The 12,167-nt window shown below is 44.1% G+C and overlaps 1 protein-coding gene across 9 annotated transcripts in view; it reads right to left on the reverse strand.

The window, feature by feature from the left end:
* ADD1 (adducin 1) overlaps nucleotides 1-12,167 on the reverse strand; it is a 77,261-nt gene that overhangs the window by 29,524 nt on the left and 35,570 nt on the right. For all 9 annotated transcript variants that reach the window (XM_081091903.1, XM_081091908.1, XM_081091902.1 and 6 more), the window contains exon 2: nucleotides 2,574-2,788. In XM_081091903.1, coding sequence (XP_080948029.1) covers nucleotides 2,574-2,768 — 195 coding nt within the window. In that variant the 5' untranslated portion in view covers nucleotides 2,769-2,788. The remainder of the gene's footprint in view (nucleotides 1-2,573; nucleotides 2,789-12,167) is intronic.

Here is a 12,167-nt window from a genome sequence, read left to right on the forward strand (position 1 = left end):
TTAATAAGTTGGGTTGATGGAAATTTTAACATGAAGTCACTACTGAAATACACGTAATTTATAATTTCCTCAAAAATTATTAAAATAATTTTCACATATCCTATAAAGAAATAAATATTGTCAAATAATTATAAATAATATTTACTGTGAAAGTGTGAGTTCACTGATTATCCAGCCCAGAGTATAAGCACTCCAAGGGCTGCTGTATGGCTGGTTCTATGTTAACCTTACTTCTAGTCTCTCACTGCTTGAGCTGAAAAGATAGATTGCGAAGGGACAGACTAAGTACACCTGTCACTTGAGGGAAGCAAACAGAAGCAAATGCAGTGGCATTAATTCAGTGGCATAAAAGAATGCCAAGAGTCAGGAGCCCCTGCCTACCACACCATGCTACCTAATGCCATCCATCATACTCTGTGGTAGTCGAGGGAGGGAAAAGCTGGCAGGGCCTTGGACTGCAAGGAAAAATGTATCACTGACACATGGTTCTGGGGCCACCTTTGATGGCAATGCAGACTGCAAGGATACAGATAGACATGCACAGCTGTAGGTAAAGAGAGACACAGACAGATGCCCTACTAAACCTCACCGAGTGTGCTGGGCACAGGGCATACAAAAGCTGGGTTCAACAGCTCCCTGCCCTCATGGGCCCTCAATCTGAAAAACCAATCTATTTCCATGGTTTTCAAATCCACATACAGCTCTAAGGGAAGCTCAATTCAACATACACTACAACACGTGCTACACACACTACACTCTGCACTAGTCCTCTCTCTGCTCCAGGATCCCATGCTGCACTTAAGACGGGACTGTAAAGGGACTTGGCTGTCTGCACAGTGCCTGACATACGAGGTGCTGGAAGTCTATTTTCTCCACCCTATCCCTAGTGATTTGTTGCTTTTATGTAGGAAAACTGTTCAAGCCAAAAGTCTAGATGTTAAACTGATACTTTTTTTCTTCTCATATCTTCCTCTTATTTATCCCACATTCAAAATAAGACTCAGATGAGCCTACCCTCTCCACCTCTACAGCAGCGCCCTGACCCAAGCCACCGTCACCTCTTGCCTGGAAGACGGCTTTCTCCCTTGCCCCAAAGGATGCTTCCTTCTCTACTCCGAAAGCAGACTGAGTTTTGTAGCACTGAATCGTGTTCTTTCCTGTCTGCAGCCCTCCAGTAGCGGCTGTGCTCTGAGTGCAAAACGAACCCCTGACCTGAGCTTCCCCAGCCTTCCAGGACCTGCTCCCTCCTCCCTCTCCCACCCTATCCCTCCTAAGCTCACACACACTGGAGCCCATCAAGCTCGCCCAGGTCCTGGGAATGCACGTTTGCCCCTCCCTCAACCTGGAATGATCCTCCCCATGCCCCCACACAGCAGCCAGCTCCTTCTCCTCTCCGAGTCAGATTCACCTTCCTCCCTCAGACAGGCCTGAAGAGGAAGAGGAAGAGGAGGAGGAAGAGGAAGGAAAAAGATAAAAAGTATGAACAATAAAATGGCAATAAATATATGTCAACAACTGAACCTAAATATCAAAATAAATGAACAAGGAATCCAATGAACAAAATAAACTGAATAAAATAGAACCAGCCAGAGGCATGGCAACATGGAACAGACTGACGAATCTCAGAGGGAAGCGGGGAGGGGACGAGGAGGGATTACATGCATTACCTACAGACACAGACAATAGGGTGGTAAAGGCCTGGGGTAGGACGGAACCAGGTGGAGGGGGACCATGGGGAGGGTGGGTAAAAGGGGGGACATCTGTAATACTCTCAACAATAATGATTTTAAAAAAAGAGAAAAAAAGGCCTGTCCTAACCAAGTCATACACAACCTAGTCATCCAACTGTTCTGTTGGTTCCTTACTGCATATCTCCAACTAGAATGCAAAGTTTGAGACTTCATCCAGGTGCTTACACAGGTGTTACATGTATGTCAAAACTCATCAAGCCGGACTTAAGACCTGTGTACTTTACATTACACCTCAGTAATATGTGAATAACAACAACCAAACAAATAAATCAAGTTAGGGGCTAATTCCTTGAACAGCACATAAGAGATAATAAACATTAATAAAAAAGTCAGTGACTATCTGCCAATGGCATCCCACAACATGAAGATAGTAAAGTAAGAATAGATGAGCAGAATGCGGTCCACAGAGCAGCAGCGTCCCCATGAGGGAAGATAAAGACAGCTCCTCTACCTAGAGATGCAAACAGAAGACACTTTGTTGGGGTGACTGTCGTTCAAAAGCTGATCAATCAGTAAATCAGGCTCTGCCGAGGCCTACCATGGGCCCGGCCCCCAGCTAGGTATTGTGGAGGAAACAGTAATTTTTAAAAGGTGCCATAAATAAAGACTGAGAAGCATTGAGAGTAAAAAGGAGAAATAAACAACTGCTACCCTTTATGACACTGAAGATTTTCCCCTGTTGTCTGATAACTTGAACTAAACAGAGTTCTCCTAACAACAACACATACATGGAGGCGCCGATTTCCTGTGTTAAGGCGACCTGACTGTGACACACACAACCGCGCGCCAGAGGGGCAGCACTGGAGAAGCAGCGGCTCTTACCGGACTCTGCAGAATCATGGACACTCTCTTCTTCTGCTCCATCATGTTGAAGTCCTGGCGAAGGTCAGGTGCCATGTTCCTCTCTCGCAGGTATTCTGGATTATTCTCATCCACCCTGTCGAAGTACCTCTCTTTGTGAGGGGCTGTGGTCGGGGGTGGTGAGGTCACCACTGCAGCCTGAGTATCACCATTCATTGCACAATCTTTCTAGGTTCCTACAGAATAAAAATGAAAGAAAGTATTGTCTCTGAATCAATGTGCCACAGCATTCCACAGTGAGCACACCAGCCTGATAAACACATCTGCAGCGTGAGGACCTCTGACTGCCTGGCCATCAGAGCCATGATGTGGGAGGCTTCTTTGTGGCCCTGGCCGAGCAGCCATCTCTACCCTTGCACCAGCCAATGGCATTTCTTGTCCTTGCCATTGTTCTTCAGCAGACAACAGAACAATCTAACAAAGCTACTACGTCTTCTCACAACCTGAAGGACCAGATAGCAAAAATTTGACAAGACAGTTTAAAGTCAGGACATTATCCCACAAGTTCATTTCTGGAGAAATTTGATTTATGTTATTTTTCTAAAGAAATTTCAGTAGTGATTTTTCAAAAGATTCCCTAAATAGATTAATAAGGGAGAAGGCTCACACATCTATGCACACAAATAAGAAATGACCCTCTTCAGCATCACCTTTTTGGTTCAATAGCAGGTACCGAAAATGTCAACATGCCCTACTTTGTGAATAAAACCTAAAAAATGCCCCAAAGGCACAAATTTAAGTCTGCTAATATGTGCCCAGCACCAAGAAGGTACTTACTTTACATTCTTTTTAACCCCAACCTTTTATTTGCAACTAGAGGCGCAGTGCATGAAATTCATGCATGGATAGGGTCCCTAGCAGCTGCCAGCTGTCCGCCGGGGCCTCCCTTCATTCTGCGCCGCCCCCTGGTGGTCAGCACCCATCATTGTGAGCGATCGAACTCCCAATGGGTTGAACTCCCGAGGGGACACTTTGCATATTAGGCTTTTATATACAGATAATGTTCAAAGGTACTAAATTATGTTCATCTTTAATAACTACTAAATCTCTAACCCAAGCATGTCAAACTAAAAGGTTAACAAGGGCCAAATAAACAAGGTTTAAGTTTATGTGGGCCACAAAAACACAAAAGCTTCAATTTTCATAGAAATGTAGGTTTATTTTGATAGAGACATGCTGAATTCAAAGAGCTGAAATAAATGAGTCATCGTTAACATAAATTATAGAACAATTTAATAAATATTAATATTTTTCTTGAATATTAACTTACCAGACACTGAAAAACTGCACAAATTAATAAGCATAACACAAATAAAGAAAAAAAATAGTTTGTGGTACCAACAGCCAAAGAATCAATTTAAGAAAACTTTTTTTTTTAAAGAAAAAAATCAATTTGGACATTGCCCTTCTAAACCTAAAGATATGATAGAAATAACAGCAAGCTTAACATGGCAGTATTTCAAGGACTGAAAGACAAAGCATGAAAATAACAGGGGACTAAAAGTCAACACAAAATAAAAGAACCAATGACCTAAAATGTAGTCTTTAAAAGTACTGTTCTCTAAATGCTTCCTTTAAAATTTTACTGTTGCCCTGACCGGTTTGGCTCAGTGGATAGAGCGTCGGCCTGTGGACTGAAGGGTCCCAGGTTCAATACCAGTCAAGGGCATGTACCTTGGTTGCGGGCACATCCCCAGTAGGGAGTGTGCAGGAGGCAGCTGATCGATGTTTCTCTCTCATCCATGTTTCTAACTCTACTCCTTTCCCTTCCTCTCTGTAAAAAAAGATCAATAAAACATATATTTAAAAAATAATAATAACAAAATTTTACTGTTTACTTTAACCTAGTTTGCTCTAAAACAATAACCAAAGAACAAAACAATAATGGCTGTCTGACATTTCTCTAGAGGTAAGTGAAGCTGAACATTCTGAGCCAATGATAAAATGTTCTATTTCAGTTTTTTTTAAAGACAAAAGGATATACAGTATTTTAACTTCTCCATTACTAAATGAGTCCTGCACACCGCCCACTGGGGACTGAGCTTTCGAAGCCCAGGCATTGCTGTGACCAGGACATTTTAAGACATTTCATCAGTAAACAGGAGGAACACGGAAACACTTAAGAAGCAACCAGAGGCGGTTCCTGGTTCCTAGAGCTGACCGGAAGAAAAGGAATTTGTAAAACCAACATGCTACAGATAAGGCGGACTGCTCCGTTTTCATTACAAATTGCTGTGTGAATGGGATAAGACAGACTGCAGACCAGATATGCATGTATTTCATTCCTTTAGTAAGGAAGTCTATAAACGTAAAATACACTAATTCTGAGCCCAATAATTAAAAATAAACATTCCCTGGCCAGGTGGCTCGGTTGATTGGAGCATCTTCCCGTACACCAAAAGGTGTTGGGTTTGATTCCCAGTCAGAGCACATACCCAGGTTGTAGGTTCCATCCCCGGTCGGAGGCAACTGATCAATGTTTCTCTTTCGCTCTTTCTCCTTCTCCCTCTCCCTCTCTCTCTCAAATCAATTTTTTTTAGTTTTTAAAAAAAATCCTCGGGCCCTAGCTGGTTTGTCTCAATGGATAGAGCATCAGCCTGTGGACTGACAGGTCCCAGGTTCGATTCCAGTCAAGGGCACATGCCCTGTTTGCGGAAGCCTGCAGGAGGCAGCCAATCAATTATTCTCTCTCATCATTGATGTTCCTATCTCTTCCTCTCCCTTCCTCTCTGAAATCAATAAATATATATATATATTTTTAAATCCTCAGGTGAGGATTTTAAAAAAGAGGTTATCTCTGATAATCTCCTTTAGAAAAATAAATGAATAAATAACAAAGAATTCCAGTTTTAAAGTACAAAATCTATAGTACTTGGTTTTCTGTCAGTTATGGCTTCAGGTTTCACTAACTTAATTTTAAGAGTGTATTAAGACAGCAAATTTTTCCTAGGAAGAACTCTACAAAAAATTATTACTTAATCCAATATTTTTTTATGGAAAAATACAGATTAAAAAAAAATTCTCTACATATGGGGCCAGGTTGGTACTTGAAATATGGGGGGACTTACGCTGTATAGTACATGATAGTCTAACCACTGTGTTGTACACCTCAAGCTAATACAGAATAATTGCAAACTGTAACTAAAAAAAAAGAAAGAAACCCAGATTCAGGCTTTCAAAATAGGGTGAGGCAAAAGTAGACTTACAGTTGTTTGTATGGAAAATAATACAATTAATAAATAAAACAAAAATAAACTGTTTTGAGTAATCACAACTCCAAACCTACATTTGCCCCACCCTGTATTTTCCCCACTTTGGGGTTATTTTAATATCTGAGTAGGTTTATTTTTTAACTGAAAAAACAATGGATTCCATATCTGTCTTAGGAACACTCTAATTAATAAATCTCAAAGAGCAACAGTTTTACTTTGTGCCATGCCAAATAACAAGATGAAATCCATCTGGAAATAAATGTTAAAAGTAGCTTTTTGTTTTGTTAAGAAAAAAAATAATTCTGGAAACTTAATTTTTAAAATAGAAACAATCAGTGTCTAATACACATATGACTTAACATAAATATTAAAATCTCAACACATTATAAAACTAAAGATTCTTCATTACAATACACATGAGATTATATAACATGTTTAAGTGAAAAGTATAAGATTCCCTATTCTGTAATCTTATCGACATTATAATTATCACACAGACAAGATTATATCATGGAAAGTAAGCTGTATTAAAGTTAAATAAATTGACTCAAGAAGCATATAAATTGCTATGATTTTACCTGTGTAAAATTTTAAGATGTCACAAATCTTAACGTGTTGATACCTAAATCAATGAAATCTCTGGGAACAACACTTTCAGACATACACATCCAACATAACCCAAAAGTCTGGGTGAACCACGTCAACCAAGCCTGGCCTGGCCTGCACATGTAACGCCTCACGTTCAGCTACCTGTCTCATCCTGCCCACACCATTCTGACTAGCTACTTACCACCCACCTCCTGGAGGCGCAACAGCCTCCGCACCAGTTTCTCTGCCTCTAGTCTCCTGACAACCCCCACACCAATCCACTCTCCACAGCTAGCCAGAGGGAGGTTCAAAATCATGTCATTCACTCCCTGCTTAACCTGACAGCTAATTAAAGGAGTTTAGCTGGATCGTGATTCAAACAAACTGTAAAATGAAAGATAAAGAATGACATTTGGGCTCTGGACAGTATGGCTCCGTTGGTTGGAGCGGTGTTACCAACCAACCGAGGATATACTAACAAATATACCAAAGACTCTTGGGGCCACAACAGAAATCGACACACCAGCAGGGAGAACACATCCAGCGGTGGGGGCAGAAAGAGCAGACAGAGGGTGTTATGGGCTGAATTGTGTCTCCAAAAGTTGATGCTGAAGTTCAAACCCCCAGTACCTCAGAATGTGACCTTATCTGGAAATAGTCTTTGCCGATGGATTAGCTGAGACGAGGCGGGGCACACGGGATATTAGGACACAGATACAAATACAGGGAGAAGGCCACATGAAGATCAGCGGAGGTGATGCTCCGCAAGCCAAGGAACCCAAAGATGCCAGCAAATCAGCAGCAGCTGGGGCAAAGCCCTGGAACAGACTAGAGTCTACCAGGGGTGGGCAAACTTTTTGACTGGAGGGGCACAACGGGTTCTTAAACTGGACCGGAGGGCCGGAACAAAAGCATGGATGGAGTGTTTGTGTGAACTAATATAAATTCAAAGTAAACATCATTACATAAAAGGGTACGGTCTTTTTTTTTTTTTTAGTTTTAGTCATTTCAAAAGGGCCGGATTGGGCCCGCGGGCCATAGTTTGCCCACGGCTGGCTAGACCCATGGTCGGCAAACTGCGGCTCGCGAGCCACATGCAGCTTTTTGGCCCCTTGAGTGTGGCCCTTCCTAAGCCTTAGGGGGACCCTAATTAAGTTAATAACAATGTACCTACCTATATAGTTTAATTTTAAAAAACTTGGCTCTCAAAGGAAATTTCAATCGTCATACTGTTGATATTTGGCTCTGCTGACTAATGAGTTTGCCAACCTCTGGCCTAGACCCTCCCTTAGCCTCAGAAGGAACCAACCTGGACACCTTGATCTTGACTCTGGGCTCCAGAACTGACAGGCACGTTTCTGCTGTTTATGCCCCCCAATTTGTAGCACAGTAAACCCTTGATTTTTCAAACCTCGACTTAATGGATTTAGGATTTAACGGACATTTCTGATCCATATGCCATATGTGAAAATTAACACCATGTTAATTTTAAAATGCTTTTAACCAAGACTTGCTTATAATTAAATTAACAAGTTATATTTTGTTATTAATTCACTGTTTTTTTTTGGGGGGGGGGGTGTTTGTTTTTTTGTTAATCCTCACCCAAGGATAATTTTTCCACTGATTTTTAGAGAGAGCGGGGTGGGGGGAGAGAACATTAATAAGAGAGAGACAACTTGGTTGCCTCCTGCACACGCCCCGAAAGGGGGCCAAGGACAAACCTGCAACCAGGTACGTGCCCTTGACCTAAATCAAACCTGCAACACTTTGGTGCATGGGGCCCATGCTCTAACCACTGAGCACACCAGACAGGGCAATTTGTCTATTTTTTTAACATACCCAATTCGGACATTCAGCTTTATATAATAGACTTTCAGCTTTAGCGTTTAGAAACCCTCTCACCTGAATTCATCTATTATATTGAGGTTTTACTGTACAATGTCACAGGAGCCCCAGAAAACTAATAGAGGACTATCCAGAAAGCTTCACAGAAGAGATGCTGTTACTCATTTTAAAATATGTTGTTACTGATTTTAGAGAAAGGGAGAGGGAGAGGGAGAGAGAAACATCGATGTGAGAAACTGATAGGTTGCCTCCCATACATGTCCTGACTGAGGATCTAGTTATGTGCCCTATCTAGTTATGTGCCCTGACCAGAAATCGAACCAGGGACCTCTCAGAACATGGGATAATGCTCAACCAACTGAGTCACACCAGGCAGGGCAAGAAATAACTTTTAGAGTCTGGCCAGTGTGGCTCAGTGGTTGAGTATCGACCTATGAACCAGGAAATCACGGTTTAATTCCCAGATTGCAGGCTTAATCCCCAGCAGGGGGCATGCAGGAGTCAGCTGATCAATGATTCTCATTGATGTTTCTATCTCACTCTCCCCCCCTCTGAAATCAATTAATAATTAGATAGATAGATAGATAGAGATATTAAAAAAGAGAGAGATGCTTTTAGAGCTAAGCAGATGCTTCCAGGTGGCTGGGGACAGGTGGCAGTCACCTGGTGAATGAACACCTACTGAGCTTCAAAGACAGCAGCACAAGAGAGGCAGCACAGTGAGGGAACGGTCATGGCCCCTTCTTTCACACATGGTGCCTGGCACCGACTCAAGGAGCTTTAACGACCTGACTGAACTAGTCTCTCCTCCAAACCTTTCAGCCCCACTCCTTCTCAAGCCCCAACTCAAATAGCTCCTGTTCTGTGAAGCTTTCCCAAGGCCCTGAGCTTGGCACTTGGCCTCTTGTCTTCCAAGACACCTTTTTTTTTTTTTAATTTTAATATATTTTATTGATTTTTTACAGAGAGGAAGGGAGAGAGACAGAGACTCAGAAACATCGATCAGCTGCCTCCTGCACATCTCCTACTGGGGATGTGCCCACAACCCAGGTACATGCCCTTGACCAGAATCGAACCCGGGACCTTTCAGTCCGCAGGCCGATGCTCTATCCACTGAGCCAAACCGGTTTCGGCCCAAGACACCTTATTCTTACCTCCTTTCAGCCATTTTCAAACAAGACCAAACCACTTGTGTAGATGCTTGTTCCATCACCAGTTTGTGGGCCCGTGAAAAACAGGGACACAATTTCTAATTCATTTTTTGTAAGCAAGCCCTGGGAGAAAGTTTCACAAATAGTAGTGACTCGACTGTTTGTTCTTGAAGTAGGGTACCTGCTACAAGGGACACCCTAACTTCTCTGGAAGAGCTCCATGAGGCCCACATCCCTCACCAAAAACCAGTAAATAACCAAGTGAGGTGATGACTGTGTTCACCAACCTGATTGTGGGAATCGTTTCACAATGTACACACATATGAAATCGTCATGAGGACCCTTTAAATATATTACAGTTTTGTCAATTATACCTCAACTAGAGGCCTGGTGCACGAATTCGTGCACGGGTGGGGTCCCTCGGCATGGCCAGCAATCGGGGCCAATTGAGACCAGTCAGCCAGGGAGAGGGGCCACAGGAGGTTCTGATCGGGGCAATCGGGACCAGCTGGCCCGGGGGAGGGGCTGCAGGAGGCTGGCCATGGGAGCGCACTGACCACCAGAGGGCAGCTCCTGTGTTGAGTGTCTGCCCCCTGGTGGTCAGTGTGCATCATAGCAACTGGTCAACCGGTTGTTCGGTCGTAAAGGTTGCTGAGGCTTTTATATCTATCTATATGTATAAAAAGCCCTTGGCCCTAATGCTGTAATGACCAAAGACCGGCGTGGGTGGGCAGGGCTGTGCGATTTCTCACACTGGGCTTCTAGTATATAAAAGCCTAAGCGACTGGAATGACCAGAATGACCGGTTGCTATGACACACACTGACCACCAGGGGGCAGACACTTAATGCAGGAGCTACCCCCTGGTGGTCAGTGCACTCCCATGGCCAACCTCCCCCGGCTGGCCAACCTCCTGCAGTATTTCCCCACCAGCCGGCAGCACCCGGGGCTGGGACGGGGACCTGGGGGTGGGTGGTGGTGATTGCAGCCCCTTTCCCAGAGGGGCCAAGGGCCAGCTCCCTCCTTTGGGCTGGCAGTCAACCTCCCATGCCCTGTCCCTCCCCCAACCCAGCAGACCCTGATTGGCTCGCCGCCTGGCCACCATGGTGGTAGCACAGCAGTGAGGGAAGGAGAAAAGGGGGAGGCAGGGAACTGCATGGTGGCAGGGTACGGACAATGGGGCGTCAACGTCCGGCGTCCATTCCTTCTGCACCTGGCCCAGCAACTGTTGCCTCCTCTCCGGCCCGGCCCTGATCAGCCTGACCCCGATCAGCTCCGATCACTGACCAGGCCGAGGGATCCCATCGTGCACGAATTTCATGCACTGGGCCTCTAGTATATAGATAAAGCTAGGAAAAAAAGCTTTAAAAAAAGTCAAAGTGAAGCCTTTGCTGAAAAAAAATGACAAGATTTTTTTTTTTTCAAGTACAGTTGACATACATTAATTTCAGGTGTAAAATAGTGATCAGACATTTACAGACCTTAAGTGATCACCCATAAGTCCAGTACCCACTAGGCACCATAGTTATTACAATATTGACTATATTCCCTAGGCTGTACTTTAAATCCCAGTGACTGTTTTGTACCTCTTAATCCCTTCACCTTTTTTACCCCACTGCACCCCTCCCCCCTGGCAATCATCAGTTCTCTGTATCTTTGAGTTTTTGTTTTGTTTGTTCATTTATTTTGTTTTTAGATTTCACATGTAAGTGAAACCATATGGTATTAGTGTTTCCCTGAAGAGTGGCAAGACTTTAAACAGGCGTAGAGGAGCCGACACTTCGGGCTAAGCCTGGCAAAGGGCTCGGAACAGCGCTGCAGAGACAGTCCACACCCTGCCGGCGCCTCGGGTGGGAAAGCAGAAGAGACTTGGATGCCCAGGCCAGAAATCCATCACAAACTCTCAGAAACCTAACATTCTAGAAGGGGTGCAGTGCCAGTCAATGAAAAGGGAATCAAACCCCTTTTCTACCGGCAGGAGGGAGCCCAACACTGGATCCACTCCCTACATAAAGGAGAACCCACTACCACGAGTCAGAACCCTCACTGCACACGTTCCGAGCCAGCTCCCTACTTTCGCAGGACGGACGCCCTCCTATGTTTAAGGTTCCTCTGCACAGCTTCAGGCTGACGAAACACGTCCTGCTTGGGACAGTGAGCTCAAAGCCTTTAATTCCTCTGATCAGATTATTTCTATTCCCGTCTCTCCAGATGTTCTTTAACAGATAAAATGGCTCAAAAATCCCCTTTAAAACAGTCACTGTTTCCTATGTGGTAAGTGCTGATTAGAAACTCATTTTTCCGGGTATGAACTGTTTCCTGCTGATAGGAAAGCTGAGGCCCAAAGCAGTAATGGGGTTGCTAGGGTCTGACCTCAGGCTGCCCGGCTCCATAAAATCTGCCCGTAAATTCCATTACCTACCATCTGTGGCCATCACATGCCCCAGCAAATTCAACTTAGAAAAGAGAGCAAGCTCCGGCAGGGCCGCTCAGTGGTTAGAGCGTCATCCCGCTACGCCAAGATTACAGGCTCAATCACCAGGAGGGCACATTCAAGAACTGCATAAGTAAGTGGAACAACAAATCGATGTCTGTCTGTCTCTCTCTCTCTCTCTCCCCCACCCTCCCTCCCTCTCTCCCTCCCTTCCCCTTCATCTCTCTAAAAATCAATAAATTTTTCAAAAAGAAAAGATACCTGGGCCAGTGTCGCTCAGTTAGTTGGCCGTCATCCCGTGAAATAAAAGACAGCTGGTTCGATTC

The sequence above is a fragment of the Myotis nattereri genome (assembly GCF_964212035.1).
Source record: "Myotis nattereri genome assembly, chromosome: 1".
NCBI classification, from domain to species: domain Eukaryota; kingdom Metazoa; phylum Chordata; class Mammalia; order Chiroptera; family Vespertilionidae; genus Myotis; species Myotis nattereri.